A 17,156-nucleotide genomic window follows, 5' to 3' on the forward strand; every position below is an offset into this window, starting at 1 on the left:
GAGACAATGGACTCTGAAAAACAAACTGAGGGTTTTAGAGGGGAGGGGGGGTGGGGGGATGGGTTAGCCTGGTGATGGGTATTAAAGAGGGCACGTTCTGCGTGGAGCACTGGGTGTTATGCACAAACAATGAATCATGGAACACTGCATCAAAACTAATGATGTATGGTGATTAACAATAAAAAATTTAAAGAAAAAAATTTAGTGGCTTGAAACAACAACATGAACATACTACCTTATAGTTCTGGAACTTAAAAGTCTAAATGGGTATGTAAGGAAGCATGTCCTACCGCTTGGGGCCACATCACTACAATCACTGCTTCCACTGTCACCTGCCTTGTCTGACTCAGACTGCTCCTCCACATCCCTCTTACAAGGACCAGTGAGATTACAATGGGCCCACCCAGATGATCATGACAATCTCTCTACCTCAAGAACCTTAATAGTATCTGCAAAGTCCCTTTTGCCACATAAGGTAGTATTCACAAGGTCTAGGGCTTAAGATGTAGATATATTTGGGGAACACCTTTCAGCTCACCACAAACATTAACTGAAACAAATTACTGAATCAAATTTGACACAAATTGTTGAATCAAGTCCTAGTTTGTTCCATATTACTGAGCTCACCAGGGTCAGTATAAACCAATCACCTTTTAACCCTATTTTTGAATATATAAACTGTGTTCTTTGGACATTCTTTATCAGTTTAATTACTACATCAGCCATGTTTAGTTTCTTTTCTCTATATTTTCCTCATATTTTATGGAATTATTTCAAGTGATCATGCTTCTGAATATGTAGGACTGAAGCAATAATCTGTAAATAAGATACACCTTTTATAGCATAGCAAAAAAAGAGCACAGTTTTTGAGTAGAAACAGCTTGGTTTTAATCTTGCCCTTCACCTTTGTCAGACCCAGTTTTGTTATAAAATGGGGGCATTAATATCTATCTGTATAAGGCTGTTGTAGAGATTAAATAAAGTGATGCATGAAACAATATGGAAAATAGATGGGAAGCAGTGACTGAGGAGGAGCTTAATAAACACTCGCTAAGACTGAAATGGTCTACAGACAGATAAGAATTAGAATGAGAGAGGGAAGGAAAGAGAAGCTGTCAAGTCAGTCGATTAACTACGTGGTCATTCTGACACATGAACCAAACAATCTTTGACAAATACTTTGACAGGTACTCTGAATATTATCCAGATAACAACGTCAGTATGATGATGAGTTCCGTACGGCCCTTACATCTTAATCCACTGGAATAGGGAAGCAGATTGAAAAAATCCAAAGCACCCAGTTACAAGCTGGCCATGTGACATGAGGCCAGGCACAACGTCCACAAAAGCCTGTTTTCTCCCCATCAAGTGGAATCTACGTCTTTTATCTCAGAAACCTGTACTAAAAATTGAGAAAAATACCATCTGTACATCTGCTGGCACTAGCAAGAACTCAACAAATAATAGCTCATTATTATTAACAATTATGTGACACCAACAAGTTATTTAATATCTCCGGAACCCCGGATGTATATTTAAGAGATAATACCTAACACATGAAAATCCCTAAAACGAGGCTGAAGATGTCCTTGGTAACTGGTAAACATCAGCGTTCTGCAGCCTCCCTTAATTCGTCTGTGCTAGAAAAAACCAATGTCTCCCTCAAAGACAACCACACATCCTCATCTCCAGAACCTGTGAATGTCAAGTTTCATGGCGAAGGAAAACTGCATGTTGCAGACATAACTAAGGTTGTTAATCAGCTAGTCTTAAAATGGGGAGATTATCCTGGATTATCCAGGTAAACCCAAGGTAATTACAAAGAATCTTACAAACCGATGAGAGAAGCAGGAGAGAGAGAGGCCTCCAGGGACAGCAGTGTGGAAAGAACCCATCCTGACATGGCTGACTTCGAAGATGGGGGAAGGGGTCAGGGGCCCAGGGCCATGGGCAGCCTTCAGCAGCAGGAAGAGATAGGCAGTGATTCCTCCCCTTGAGTCTCCAGAAAGGGATGCAGCTCTGATGACAGCCTGACTTTAGTCCAGTGAGAACCAATGCAGACTCCTGCCCTCAGAAATGGAAGATAATAAAGCCACCAAATTCCTGGCAATTTGTTATAGCAGCTGTAGAACACTGATACACTCTCCCATCGAGTTTTTTGGTTTTATTGTAAATAAGTCACAAATAACATCTGAATCTGAAAATTGAAAAAGGAAAAAGCAAATTATTTTTGTTTTCTCTAGGCAGATGAACCTCACCTTAAATGAAATCTCTTAAGAAAATCACTTCTTACCGAACTATACTGATGAGTGACCTAAACAGTGCTTGATTCTTGGCCCTTGTCATAAAGAACTGAAGATATTAAACAATATAGATGAACTCACTATCATTTTGGAACAATGGTGTTAATAATATAATTAAGATATAACCCACTGCATAGAAGTACCTGGTGTTAAAAGAAGCAGCCAACTCAAGAGAAGTCTTTATTATTCAAAACTAAGCAAGACATGGTACACATTTGTCTTGGGCATCCTAGCTTCAGGTAGACTGTACGTTAAGTTTTGAGGCAAAGTTTATGGTTTGAAACCTATTCTTCATGCTGTGATTTTTGTTTAATCAGAGGAAAACTGCTTCTTTGACTTAGATGTAATAACAGGGGAGGCCAATACTCACTCTAGACAAGGACCCCAAATCTAGGAACTCAGAAAAGTTTATTATTGATATTTTTCAAACTGATGGCAAAACTATTATGGAAAAGGGTTTTGAAATGTTACTCGAGTAGAAAGTGACAACTTGAGACTGTTAACTAGGACCTGGTGCTTCATTAATTCCTAGTATGGTCTGTGGTAAAGGAGCTAAAATACAGTGTCACTGACACACCCAAATCTCTGGAGGATACAAAGATCCTTGCTGGCCCGCCAAAATTGTGACATCACCACCAGTGAGAAAGAACTGCAGTCCTATAGACTCGCCTGGGCCACCACAGTGGGTCCAAGCACTAGAAGGTGACACCTCCAGGGCAAGTAGACAAGAGAATAAAAATATCACATGTATGTCTTTAACTTGGCTGCTTCCCCACTGAGCTGAAAATGCCTTCAGCAGGAACCAAGTACCACCCAGCTCTATGTCCCAGCACTTAGCCCCGCTGAGGAGCATGATCCTTTCTAAAGAAGTGAACACCCTCCAGTCCAGGGGGGAAGGCAGTGGAGAAACACACAGCCTGCCAGGGCTCTCCCAAAGTGTCCCTGAAAGTTGGACAGTGATTCCCAGAAAGAGTAAAAGTCTGAAGTCTCACTAGTGGATTTGGCTGTTCCTGTGCCATGTCCTGCTGACTGTCCAAGCCCAAACAGTATGTTCTGCTGTGACTCCTTTCCTGGAAGTCACATGGCAGAGCAGACACTGGGGAGCTAAGAACTCAGGTGCCGCCTTCTAGAGGAATGCTTCAAGAAGCACACGACGGGTGTCGAGTCTGCCTGTGTGGGGCTCCATGAAGAGGGGACAGGTGCACTGCTGGAGGATGGGTGCCCACAAGATGCCAGGCACTTTACCAATTCTCCGGTGGTCATTTTATAGATGGAGAAACTGAGGCTCACAGAGCTTATTATTACCAAAAGTAGCACCCCAATTTACCATTTATGAACAAAACCCTGACAGTCAAAAGGAAACTAAAAGAATGTACAATACACAACACAATTGACTGTTAAGACACATGACTTTTGTGTGTGTGTGTGTTCTTCTAAGTCCTTGTAGACAGTACAAATGCAGGGCGGGGAGTCTGTTCTGAATTGATGGTACCCTACGTGATGGGCAATGCATCCAAAGTGCAGACAGCGCTTTCTTTGTGCGTGTCTCTGAGTACGTGAGATAGTACATAGACACTGAGGCAGAACTCCCTCACGACTTCCCGTACTTAAAAACAACAAGACAGTAAAAAGCAGTAAAACTCATTAAACAAATCAAAATCTTGTAAGGCATCTCAGGATCTGGGAGTCAAAAGCCAGGTGGGGGTAGGAGGCTTGTGCAGCTTCCCCTTTCCCTCCAGACCAGGACTCTCCACAGAGCCATGAGCTGCTCTGGGACACAGAACTTTAAAACCACCTTTCTGGCATCTTGAGAAAGGACTGAGAGCAACGTCATGCTTTTCTGATCAACAGCCTGCAGACAACAGAACAACTGCTCACCAACACGCTGACAATCGACTTTTGAATTTGGGGAATTAAAAAAAAAAAAAAACATAAGCAATAACTAAAAGTTTGATTTATTTCAGAGGCATCAGAGACACTTTAAATTAATTTATTTTGCATCTTCATGCTTCTGCTATTGCTATCTGCAGTACTCGGGTGCTTGGGTGTTTTTGGTGTCCCATGTTACCTGGGTCGTTGTCAGTGTGCATCAACAACAGGTGGTCCTGCCTAATGACATACTTTTCTCTGAGAATGGGTTCAGTCCCTGATAAAACCCATTTGTCACTGCTATAATGAAGTCCTCTTTTGAATAAATTAGAGCAATACATTACATAAAGAAAATTGTGAAGAAACAAACCTATTCTGAGACAATAAAAGGAGCATAACTTTGAGATTTCTCACACTGGCAATTGGTGCTCGAGTTCTGCCTTTCAGCTGAAGACTACACAGAACAGGAGCTATGCTAGACCAGAGCAGGGGCCACGTGTAATGCCCACACCTCATGGCTCTGTCTTGATATATGCCTTCATTAAGAAAAAATAATCATTTTATCATGGCGAGACAAACACCCTCGGGAATTTTATGAAATTATTTTTTCTTATTACTTTGCATATTGCGCATACTATGTTTTTAAAAGACTCACATCTTGCAAATTAAATCCCCAACAAATCAACATGTCCAATGTGTCATAAGAAATTGATATCCAAAATATCCATCTGAGAGGAATGAGTGGTCTGCAACAGAAACAACAATTAATGAATCATGAATTCCCTCATCCAGAGGGCACAACTCTGACTGTGCCCTCAGTGTGGATGGCATCGGAAAAGAGAGGTGAGGCCTGGTCCCTGCTCCCTAGTAGCTGAGAGCAGGGAAGGGTGGGCAGACTACGGCACAGTGCCCGTTTCTCTAAGTGTTGTCAGGACACAATCATACACATCCGTTTCCATACATCTCTGGCTGCTTTTCTGCTACAACAGTGAGTTGAGCAGAATGTACAGCCTACAAAATATCCCCTCCTGGCCTCCTACAGGAAATCTTCAGGCCTACACGCAGCTTCCCGTGAAGACGATCCCCCTGCAGACACACAGCCACCTCCTACTTTCCAGAAGGGCCCAGAAGCAATGACACCCTGGCAGCCCAGATCCTGATGCTGAACGACCGTCCCACACTACGAGAAACCAGGCTCCTTGGAAGAAATGGCTGATTTTAGAGCCACAGCAACGACAAGATGTGCCTGGAACAAAATGCTGTGAGGAAGTAAAAAAACACTCAAAAGACGTACGGGACGCTCCTGTCAATAGGACCCAGGAGCCAGATAAAGGGCTCCCCAATGGCCAAATCTGGGGCAATTTAACAGAAATTTATACTGCAACAGTAAAGGATTATAACCAGTTGAATCAAGAACTTATATGGACAGATGACCGCTGGAGGGAGGGGAGAGAGAGGAGGAAGGACAGACAGAAACAATGGACATGTCCCCTCCAGCAGAACGTCAGGCAATCAATGTAGAAAGAGTGAGTGAACAAGATCACCATTTCACAGCCAGCACAGTAATACTGCGGCTAAGAAACACTGGTGGATACTAAAATCTGTGAGGAAGAGTTTATAATGAGGAACAGAATACTGACAAAGTCTCAAAGTAGCTCCCGCAAAGTACAAATGACTTACACAAGGAAAACAGTATCTTCCCAGCGGAGGCAACTGGCAGCCCCTTCACCAAGTAACCAAATGTAACCTCACAGGTAACGGGACAGAGTGACAGTGACACCGTGCGCCTCCTCATCTGAGTACTGAGGAGGACACACCACACCTCCGTGAATGTCCGCCAAAAGTGTACACACGTGAATCCAATATTAAGGAAACAGAAAACCTGAACTGAGGGACATTCTACCAAAAAAAACTGGTGTGTGTAGTGATCAAAAATGCACGTCATGAACGGTAAAGGAAGACAGAGGAGCTCTTCCAAACCAAGAGACTAAAGATGCCTGACAGCCGAAGGCACTGCGTGTATCCTCAACTGCATCCTCTAAAAGACAAACGGGAGCAAAGAGCAAGATCGGCACGTGGACAGGAGAGGAGACCGTCCTACGAAGCAGTGATTAACTTCCTAAATCTGACCCCTGTTCTCTATGACTGCAGTTACCTAAGAGGAGGCCCTTAATCTTAGAAAACACACACCAAGGTACTTACGTTCATCGGGGTCCGGGGAGGTGACACAGGCACCTCCCCCTCTAGGGTGTCGGGAACGGACGTAAGTACCCGGACAGGATGGTAAAGCCAGCGTGGGATGGGAAAATGTTCACAATTGGTGAATCCAGACAAATAGGCCTGTCGGGTCTCAGCACTACTCTTTCAACTCTTTTGTTTTAAAACTGTTTCCAAATAAAAGCTGTTAATGTCAAGAATGAGAACTAAAGGTGTTAACAATGGGAGGGGGAAAGAAAGAGGAGAGAGACGCACAGAACCACAAGGCGCAGGGCGAGGAGGAGAGGAGGGGTCCGAGCGCGTGATGCGAACCCAGGGCGGACTGGAGTCAGTAATCAGCTGGGAGACAGGAAAGGTGCGCAAGTGCTCTTCCCGCCTGTGGGGGGTGCTGCGTCCAGAGGAGTCCTTTCGGAAGAGCACTCCTCCAAGCCCCGATTGGCCAGTCATTCTCTGAACCCCAGAAACCCCCCCTCCTCCCACCGCAGTGCTAACTCACTCTCAGAATCGGTCCCTCTACATGTTTATCTCCCTCCCTGGATTACAGATTGCTGGATAAAAAATGTGAAATGATGATGATGACGATGAAGGCGGCAGCAGTCACCTACACTGCACTTACTACACATCCCACATGACACTACACTGCTCCCCACGCGGCGCGTGTAAACTGCTCAAAGACTCCAACCGGCTTCACTTTTTTTTTTTTTTTAATGACCATTTTACAGTCATGGAAACTGAGGCTGAGCAGGGATCGCGTACCCAAGGTCACCACTACACGAAGTGGCAGAGTTGAGACAGAACTCCAACCTGTCTGAAAACCGTTCCTCACCTGTCCTTCCTACCAAACAGCATGCTCCTCATCCCAGTAAGTTAGCAGCGGCTTGCACTTGTGAGGCAAACAAAAGGTGAGCAGGATTTCTCTAAGTACTTTGCTCTGCTCATGTTTGTGAGCATACCCAAACTCAGAGCAAGGAGCAGAGGTGGCACAAGGGGGGAGGAGAAAGCCAGCCCTAAGAAAACTGCCGGCGGATCATCTCCTCACTGGGAGATAAGCAAGAGCTGAGGTAGGAAATTCAGATACAAAAGATACCATGTGAGGAAGAGAAATACATAAATGTGTAGTGAACTCATACTAGATGTAACAAATATGTCCTGTATGTTAAAATCTTAAAGTAAAACTAAATAACGTCATTGTCATTGCCGTTCCACCCCAACGAGCCAGGAGGCAGGCATCACCGCCTTGTGCAGATAAGGAAACACAGCGAGAAATGACTGGCCCAGAACACACAGCTACACCAAGTGGTGCGGGTACTTCCCAAATATTAGCTGAATAAACGAGTAAAATGAAAGAAAGCTCAGTATACATTTTGCAAGGCTTATATACTCTATCCAGTATACAGCTCTGCTAAAATTACTAAAAATGTAATCGTGACTTTGTCCAAAATTTCTCCCAGGTTTTGGCCCTGGTATGGATCAAGCCCCTGACCCCAGGAGGAAGCAGGAACTTCTACAGCAGCTGACAAAGCTTTGGTTACTATTGTTTGCTTCCTCGTACAAATCAAAGATTTTTACTCCTCTGCTCCAATGTAAACAACAGGACTATAATTTTTCCCCACAAAACGACCAAATTTGTGGCCAGCAGCCATCCATCAGACTACCCTAGCACCTTTAATACAGTTTTCAGTTCAAACGCTTTGGGGGCATTTTTTCTCTAGGGACGGGAAGCCCCCCCACCGTGACCTTGCACAGGCTAGCTACCCCTGTAACTCCCCGACTACCTGCAGGGTGAGAAGAGACCTAACTCCCAGGGGCTCCCCGAATCAAGGCAGCCATGTGTGAGCAGTGCCTGGGACACCTGAAGCACTCCAGACGGTGCCTACGGGACGGAAGTCATGCTTCTCTGCGAATACTGAAGAGAGCTACCGAGGATGCCTCTTAAAATCAGCAATGTGAAAGACACAGGAAAATCAAAAGCAACGCCGGTCTGTGGACAAGCCAGTACAGCTCGCAGAAGCTGCGGGGCGGACGGAGAGGGCAACCAGCTGTGCGCAGCGCCATCTAGTGGAGCGGGAGCAGAGCACAAGTGCCAAGTGCCGATCAAGGGAGAAGGCCGAGCCGGCAAACCGCCCCTGCTCCCATCGGCTCTCATCTCCAGGGGAGCTCGGACCAACAGTGACGCCCGGTGTAAGACGTGTATCAAACAGGGTGCTCTCACATCCAGCTCATGCTCTTTATCATACCAACGAACAACATCAGTGAGACGCCAGGAGCACCATTTAAAGTCCTTAAAATAGCAGCAGGGGCTGATTGGTGAAAAATTATGGAAATGTAAAAAATGATGGCAATGTACAGCTTACCAATTCAGAGCAAGAAATTTTGTGCCTGTGGAGAGGAGCTGCTGAGGGTCCAGCTATGTTTTAAGAGGTGCAGTCACAAAGCTGTTTATGGAAGCTCCAGGGGCAGAACTGAAGTTTCTGGGGCTACTATACCTCGAGCAGCATGGGGACAATCAACCAGTGCTGCTAACTTTCCCTGGGTATCACTAAGCTTCCCAAGAATGAGTCTGTTCTTCAGTATTTCCTACGCTGGAAAACTAAACTCATTCTAATAACAAAAAATCACCCTGAGAGCTGAAACTAGGGGATTAAGTTATTAATACGTTTTATGTCTGGAAAGTGATGCCAACACACACATCGGTCTCAGGTCATCATGTAAAAAGAGCAGGTAATGTTTACTAAGCACCTTTCATGTGTTAGACACTGTACTCATCTCATGCCTGAAACAACAGCCCTGCAAAGGAGGTAAAAAAGCACTCCCATTTTAAAGATGGGAAACCAAGGCTCCCAGAAATAAGTAACTTGGCTAGGCTCCAACTAGAAAGTCTTCACCTCCCATCATCACATGGCGCCTCCCGCAGCAGCTCTTCCCTTGTTAAGTAACACTATTCCCCATGTAAATGCCATCCACCACACGTTCCACGCTGCCACTGGTCACAAAGTTCCTGCCCCCTTTGGTCAGCCCACTGTGTGCCACTCTGCACAGTACGCAGTCCGCCCTCTCACAGATCACCCCTCCCATGCCGAGCAATTAATTTGAAGAGCTGCGTGGCAGAGAATTTCCCATGGAAGTCAAAGATGAAAATCCAGCCACGGTGAAAGCTTCCACCTGTACTTGGTGCTCACAGGTGAACTGTCTATTGTCTGGGAGGTAGGCAGGTAAGGATTTGAAACCTGGTTTACCACTTAGCTTTCTGACCTTAGTCAAATAATTTGATCTTCATGCCCTCACTTTTCTCATGTGTAAAAATAAGGTAAAACGATTTACTCTTTTAACACTGTGAGAAAAATTAAGTGCAATAATGTACATAAACCATCTAACCCAGGAAAAGTTCTTGATAAATGGTAACTATTACTATTAGCAATTGCAAGGCAAGGATATTCAAACATCCTCCCCACCCCCAGCCCACTGCCATCGGAGAGCCAAAACCATTGTCTGTGAGAATATGTTCTTTTATGTTCTTGGCACTCTTTTCCCCCCACTTTCTGAGCCTATTTTTAGAAAATGGAGAATTTCTAAACATACAATAAACTGACTAAAAATCCCTGATATCATCCTTTGACCAACTGTTTCTGTGATAAATACAGTATTAAAATATAAAGAGCTCTGTGCCTCGGAGAGGTTCCTTCAAGATACCACAGAGCCTTTGTCTTCGTGATTTTCCACAAAGTTTCCCTATTTTCTTCCTGTCCATTGAAATACACATAATTAAAAATCCTTACCTTGAATGCCTACCTAAGACTGGGAAGTGCTACTGGAGAACACAGGGAAAAAGTGAACTTGCCTTTTTGGTAAAACACATTTTAGGCAGACCTCTTTTAAAAATTCATCATCACCAGTGGAAATTCCTAACTGGCTTCTACTATAATAAGAATTTCATTTAAAAACAATCTCAACTTCTGTCCTTGTATCTGTTTTCTTAAAGTAACCTATCAAAACACTGCATACTCAAAATTTCAGCGTGACTATTTAAAGTTGTGCACCTTGACTGGGCAAGTTGCTTTACATTTTGAAACTCAGATGAGTCATTTGAAAAAAACAAAAGAGGCAGGCAGGGGATAAAACCACCTATCTTGCAAGATGTTTGTGAGGATTAGAGATAATGCATAGGAAGCACCTGGCACAAAGAAGCCCTCAATTTGGCAGCTTTTATCATAATCATTATCCCCAATGCTAAGGAAAGCTTCTATTTTTTGGTAAAAAATATAAACCATTCCATCTTCACTCAGTGGGAATGATGATAACAAGCAAAAGGGTCTTGTGCTCTCAAAGCCGCTGCAAGCATTCAGTCTGCAAGCCCAGTTGCTTCTCTGGTTTGGGGTGTCTGTTTGCCATCTGAGATAGCGGATTAACTCCTTCAGGTAAGGCTTATTTGCCATGTAACAAGGGCTTCAAATTTCTGGTTTTAGTCTGTCATCAGGAATCTAGGGAAGGAGAGCTAATTGTATTGGCGCATACTGGCTTAATAAGTTCCTTAAGAAGAAGAAAAGTAAATAAACATCTGATGCAAAGCAGATCTGCTAACATCTCGTTGTCTCCTGGAGAAGAGCCCTGCAGTCCTACCACATGCAAAGAGCATGAGGGCCTTCTGCTGCTGGTCTCACGCTGCATCTCACTCAGAGCCTCTCATTTGTGCCTGTGCCCCCATCAGCTGCCCTACAGTGACAACACTCTGAGTCTTCCACCTCCATGAAAATTACAACACAACACTGAAATGAAGATAGGAGTGGAAGGCTGCAAGAGCTCCACGAGGTGCTCAAGACCAAGCCATGGAAGCCCAGGCCGGCCGCCCAGAAACTGACATTCTCCCATGGAAGACAGAGGTCCAAATAACGTAGTGTAAGGACAACCACACCATCGGAGAGGTAAGCACCGGCCGCTTTGGGAAAGAAATGGGCCATCTAAATCCATTTGGGGATAAGGAAGTGATCACAGGAGATCCCTTAGAGCAGAAATTCCAAGGGTGAGGTATAAAAAGGGATGCCATATAACTTGTCTTTCAAGCCCAGCCCAGCCATGAACTGCCCGCCCAGCTGGACCTTCTCCCTCTGCAGGCCAGTGTGGTTCAGGAAAGAAGAACAAAGCTTGCACCCTCACTGGGACATTTTGCAAGTAAATCACCTTGGGTAAGTCACTTTAGTTGTTGGAGTCTCAGTTTCTACAACTGAAAAATTGGGCTAATAAGCTCTACATTTCTGGGCTGTTATAGTATTCAGATTACAGACATGACTCGGCACAGAGAAGAACCTCAAAAATGTCCCTAGGCTGACCAAGTTAAACCATCTAGTCACTCAGCACTTCAAAAGGACAGTTGAAGGATAGGTGAGGACCTTCCTTAGGAACAAAAAGGGCATCTACAAGCTTGACACTCACTCTCAAATTCACACATGTGAGAACACTCATTTCTCAGGAGTGGAGTCTGCATTCTTCCCTGGCCACCTCCAGGACTCAGCCCCAGGGCCTGGCACGGCAGCTTCTCAAGCAACATGTCAGTAATGACCAGATACCAAAACATTGTGACTCACAATCACTGGATCACCTGGAATCACAGCACGCTACAGGAAACTCAGAAATGGCATCCCAACCATTTTCTTACAAAAAACAATCAAACATTCGGAAAACCCTAAGAAAAACAATTGAAAACTAAAAAACCACAGCCTCCTTTGGATGAAACAGAGAATCACACTCTACATCTAAATATAATTCTGTAATTTCCATTCTCATTCATCTCTCTTACTCCACATGTCTGACAACAGTCAAGCAAATCACAAACATTTTCCAAAAGGGGGTCACCAAAAATCAAACATTAAGCCGTCAGGTTTTGTTGAAAAAGAGACACGGCACATCGGGCTAAGTAATGATCCTCCCTTTACACATTTTTACCCCTCACATATATCCTAAGTAATGCTAAGAGTACTGATATTAGAGAAATTGATGTAAGATGAGAAATTATTATTTTGAAATACCATCAGAGAACTTTATCAACCTGGACACAAAAAGACCACCTTAATCTTGAATCCTTTGCTCCACTTCCTCTTGTAACCAACCACTAAATATAACTTGGCAGTGAACCAGCCACCAATCCATATATTATATCAGATAATTAAAAATACAGGGTTATATAATCTTATTTAATGGTTACTTGGCTTGGATTGAAAACCATCCAAAGCAGTACCAGAGAGCTGGGTTAAATATAATGCATAAGACATTTCTAAAGATGTTTTTCATAAGAGTCAGCGCATCCCCTACTAGCAAATACAATACAAAACATGGGACGCTACTTTCATCTCCAATTAAACCTCCTTGGCAAGAAACAGCAATGTCAATTCTCTATAGGCATGGAAGTGAGGGAAGGGGGTGATACCAAAGCCTATTTTCTTTGATTCAGGTTGAACATTAAGTAAACATTAACTGTTACATTTGGTAGAGAAACAAAAGTACTCAGTATTTAGGGGGGAGGGGAGCCAGTTAGCCTGAGAAAATAAAAAGTCAGCAACTAATGCCCATCATGAAACACAAGCCTCGGAAAAGTATAAAAGCCGAACTGTATTAGCACAGGAGCATATATCTTATGTCATCCCAGCTCAAGTTCTTACCAAAGATTATTAGAAAAAAAATAATTCAGCTAGGAGGCTGATCAATGTGGACGACTACAGAATTTTTAAAAAACGGCAACACCTCATTTATAAACTGTTTCATTATCATAATGTGTTGATTATGAAAGTAATAAACTGGTCACAGGAGGGCTTTAATTCAAAAGTGCCTCTTAGCCGGAGCATTAAAATCCTGTAGGATAAATCTACCAATGTTTGTTTCTTCAAAAAGACCACTAGATAAGAATAGAAAGACACTTTTTTAGAAAATCAAGATAAGTCAACCAGAAACAAGCATATTAATGATACTGATTTCTGAAGGGTTTCAAATTAGCATGTGCAAAGTATTTTATTCCATCTTTGCGGGAAGGCATAAGTGGCAAGAATAATGGCTTTCGGAGACAGAAGACCTGACTTCAAATTAAATCTCAGTTGCCCACAAGCTCGCATAGCTGGGTTCCTCAGCTGCCTCCCCAGAAAAATGGAGACATCAGTGTCAACCTCACAAGAGTGCAAGAACTGGACATCACGTACCGTTAAGAGCCTTGGAAACTTGAACACACTCCACACAAACATGAGGTATCGCGTTCACTGCTGACCATTGTCACTGCACAAGTTACTGTCGGAACACTAACGCCAGTATTGAAATTCAGAATAAACTCCGAAAAAAATAGTTTTTTTCGAGGCAAAGAGTCAAAAATGTAGCTAAGTAAGAATAAAAATACTTTTCTGTAGCCAATAACAAGACACTTGTCAGATTCAAAATCAAAGTTTTCTAATAACCATTCAAATTCAGATTTAAGATACTATTTTAGAAATCCACTGGTAATTCTGGAGTTACATAAATGAGCATGATTAATATTTTAAATGATAGGGCTTTGCTTTCTGGATATCACCTTATGACTTAAGGGGAAACATGTCTGTCTGAAGTAATCTAAATTAACAGTAATAAGAGCACCTCAGTAGCACCCTTTCCTTCTTTCACATAATTGTTCAATGTGAAAAATGTACTTCTTACCCAAATTACACTTTTTATGGGAAAGTAAGGTAATCAGATTTAACATCTAAAAACAAATGCTAAATGGCAATATTGTCCAATATCTGTTTCAAGTAACTAGAGGCCATTGCCACCAGTAGAAACAGAAACCGAGAGAATTTTGAATGTGTTAGCAACACGGTACTATAACAACGTGACACAGAGAAAAAAAATCTAACTTTCAAAATAAGATAACTCATTACACTTTTAGTTAATCTGTTTCCTTAACTGAGTACAACATAACTTTGTCAGCTTCTTTATTAAAAGAAAAAATGCACTTGATTCCACAATCTAGGATATTTCTAATGCCACTGATCTCACACAATGTACAAAGAAATTTCTTTTACAGAAATGACAGCCCAGCAGGCAACAAAAGATATATGTAAATCATAAAGAGCAAGGAGTACAAGCCTAACTGCAGAACAGTTCAGAAGAGCATGGGAATAAAGCTGAAAATTCTTTTTCTCTAATTTAAGAATGTAAGCCCATCACTTTTTCACAAGCCCACTTTATTAAAGAAATAAAAATAAGCTTGCAATTAAAATGGGAGAGCTCTGTAAACCGATTTCTATTCAACCATTCAAACAGCATTCATGCTTAAATTCTTGGAGATAGTGAGTCTCTCCACTACCACCATCAGTCGACAACACCCTACTCTGAAGAACTGGTTGAAATAGGCAAATGCTGGAGGTTGCTATTTTAAAATATAGACATCTATATACAAATAGAATATGTCTGCCTCATCTTTCACTTCCAACAATAAAGGAGCCAGGGCCAGCATTAAGATCAGCAGACCCGATTTAACTCGGGGACCACAAACTGTCACTGCAGATTGATTCATGCAAAAGGTAACAGATCTGACCAGATAATGCTTCTGCCATCACCCAGGGAAAAAGCAGACCAGTGGCCCCCAAATCCATCTTTATCTGAAACACAGATTAACAGATACGGAAGGAACTGAGGACTGCTCCTGGGAATGCAGGCTTGATTTACCGTCCATCCCAGATTACTCATGAAGCTGGAGGAAGAAGACGCCAGGAAATACGGTCCTAGGTAGGCACGCCTCCATATGTCCCTGTATCCCTGTGCCCTGTACTTCCCAGGACTGTTCACACCCTGAACTGGCTGAAGCAGTGCTGAAAGGCATAGGCAGCAAAGACTCCTTGCCCAGTCTTCCCAACCCCTAGCCAGCCCCCAGTGAGAGTGACCCACCCAGAGCTTCCCAAAGAGAAGACAGGCAAGCCAGGAAGGACGCAACTGCGTGGGCCTCTTCTCCCCTACCAACCCCTCCAAGGGCCAGCTTGCAAGCCTTGGCTGGAGCTGCCCACCCCCAGGGAGGGCAGACCACCCTACAAGGGTGGCTAGAGCCTTGGCATGGAAGAACAAGAGGGAGAGAAGAGGAACTGGGCTCTGTCACTAGGACCGCCGGGTCCCTCTCCTCTGAAATGCTCAGGGTCTGACCCCAAACCTCCCCCAAGGTCCTCAAACTTTACTAACAATGCAAGCACCTGTTCCCTTCACCTCGTGTGTATTTCATCTCCTCAGATCCTTCCATTTTGCTCCAGCTCTTTCTCCAGTTCCCTGAACAAACCAAACACACTAGGATCCCTGAGTCCCTCACAAACTCCCCTCCAATGAGATCATTCAACCCCCGCCCCGCCATATCCCCCAGATGTTCGCCGTCCCCCACCCACAAGTTTCCCTCGGGTATCCTCGAGTCCCCAAAGATCTTCAAGTCACATCCAGCCTTCTGCCCCCCCTGCCAAGCCTCCCAAAGGCATATCTCCTCCCCCGCCCCGGTATCCCACGTTCTCCCAGGTCCCCACCCAAATGCCCCCAGATTGCTACCTGGATCCCCGCCCGCCTCCCCATGTCTATTTCCAGCCAACCCCACAGGTCCGCCTCCCAAGCGCCCCGCATTTCTATCCGCTCCCGACCCTCCCCTGTCCCCAGGCCGCCGGCCGCCACTCCCCCGGTCCCAACGGCCGCCGGCGACAGTTAACGGCCGGCCGGCGAGCGCTCTCACCTTGGTTCACCAGCCGCAGAGCGTGCGTGAAGGAGGGGTCCAGGGAGTCCTTCTCCGCCATCAGCTCCGGCAGGTACTTCTCCTCCATGCTCGCCGGCCGCCGGGCCCGGGACGCCGACGCGCGGCAGGCGAGCAGCGGCAGCCCCACAAGCCCCGACCCCGCCCGCGCCCCAGCGGCGCGCAACCCGGGCCAGGCGCCGCGGCCGGGGCGCGGCAGAGCCAAGCCGGGCGGTCGGCCCGGCGGCGGCGGCGGCACGGGGCGGGCGCCGGCCGCGCAGCCCCGGTCCCCGGGGGTGGCCGCTGAGTGCCCCGCGCTGGCGGCCGCTGCCTCCGGGACGCGGCCCCCGCAGCCCCACAGCCGGTCGGACAGGAGCGGGCGCGGGCCGGTGCGGTCAGGCGGGCCCTCGGGCCCGGCCGGCGGCGAGCTCGGCGAGCTCGGCGAGCCTGGGGTAGTCCCGGGCGAGCCCCGCCAGCCGGCGCCGGCGCCCAGCTCAGCCGCGACCCGCACGCCGAGCGCCGCCCAGCGCTCTCCGAGCGGCCGCGCCGAGCACCCGGCCCGCCGCCCCGCCCGCCGCGCCTGCGCCTGCGCGCCGCTCCCGCGCCCCCCCCCGGCCCCGCGCCCCCCCGCCCCGCCCCCGCCCCCGCCCCCGCCGCCCGTCCCGCCCCGCCCCGCCCCGCCCCACCCCGCCCGCCGCCTCGGGGGTCCGCCCCTCGCCGCGCGGTTGTCCGCGGGGAAGGGCGTCCCGGCGCCTCTCGCCCGCCGCGCGCTCTGCTCCAACCCCGGGGGCACGGGAGAGTCCCGCTGTGTGGTCACGGCGCTGCCGGTTGCGAAGGCCAGGAAACTGAGGCCCGGAGAGGTCGCGCGGCTCGCCCAAGGTCACTCGGCGAGCGTTCCCGGGAGGGGAGTCAGGGGCCCGGCCGGGAGAGAGGTCGGCTGGGGGAGCCCGGGCTTGCCCCAGCGGGCTCTGGGGAGAGGCAACGGGGCGGACGAGCCGCCCTGCTTTTTAAGGCTCTCAGGACTTCCCTAACTTATTTCGCTTTGCTGTCCCCTCCTATTT

At 46.2% G+C, this 17,156-nt stretch overlaps 1 protein-coding gene across 1 annotated transcript in view; it reads right to left on the bottom strand.

Moving 5' to 3' along the window:
- The window catches only part of KHDRBS3 (KH RNA binding domain containing, signal transduction associated 3), a 172,107-nt gene extending 155,851 nt beyond the window's left edge, over nt 1–16,256 (bottom strand). The window contains exon 1 of the mRNA XM_028105648.2: nt 16,099–16,256. Coding sequence (XP_027961449.1) covers nt 16,099–16,186 — 88 coding nt within the window. The 5' untranslated portion in view covers nt 16,187–16,256. The remainder of the gene's footprint in view (nt 1–16,098) is intronic.
- Between the last annotated feature and the right edge of the window lie 900 nt (nt 16,257–17,156).

The sequence above is a fragment of the Eumetopias jubatus genome, unplaced genomic scaffold (assembly GCF_037043125.1).
Source record: "Eumetopias jubatus isolate StellerSeaLion01/CBP00866 unplaced genomic scaffold, mEumJub1_p1.0 scaffold_4, whole genome shotgun sequence".
In the NCBI taxonomy this organism is placed as follows: domain Eukaryota; kingdom Metazoa; phylum Chordata; class Mammalia; order Carnivora; family Otariidae; genus Eumetopias; species Eumetopias jubatus.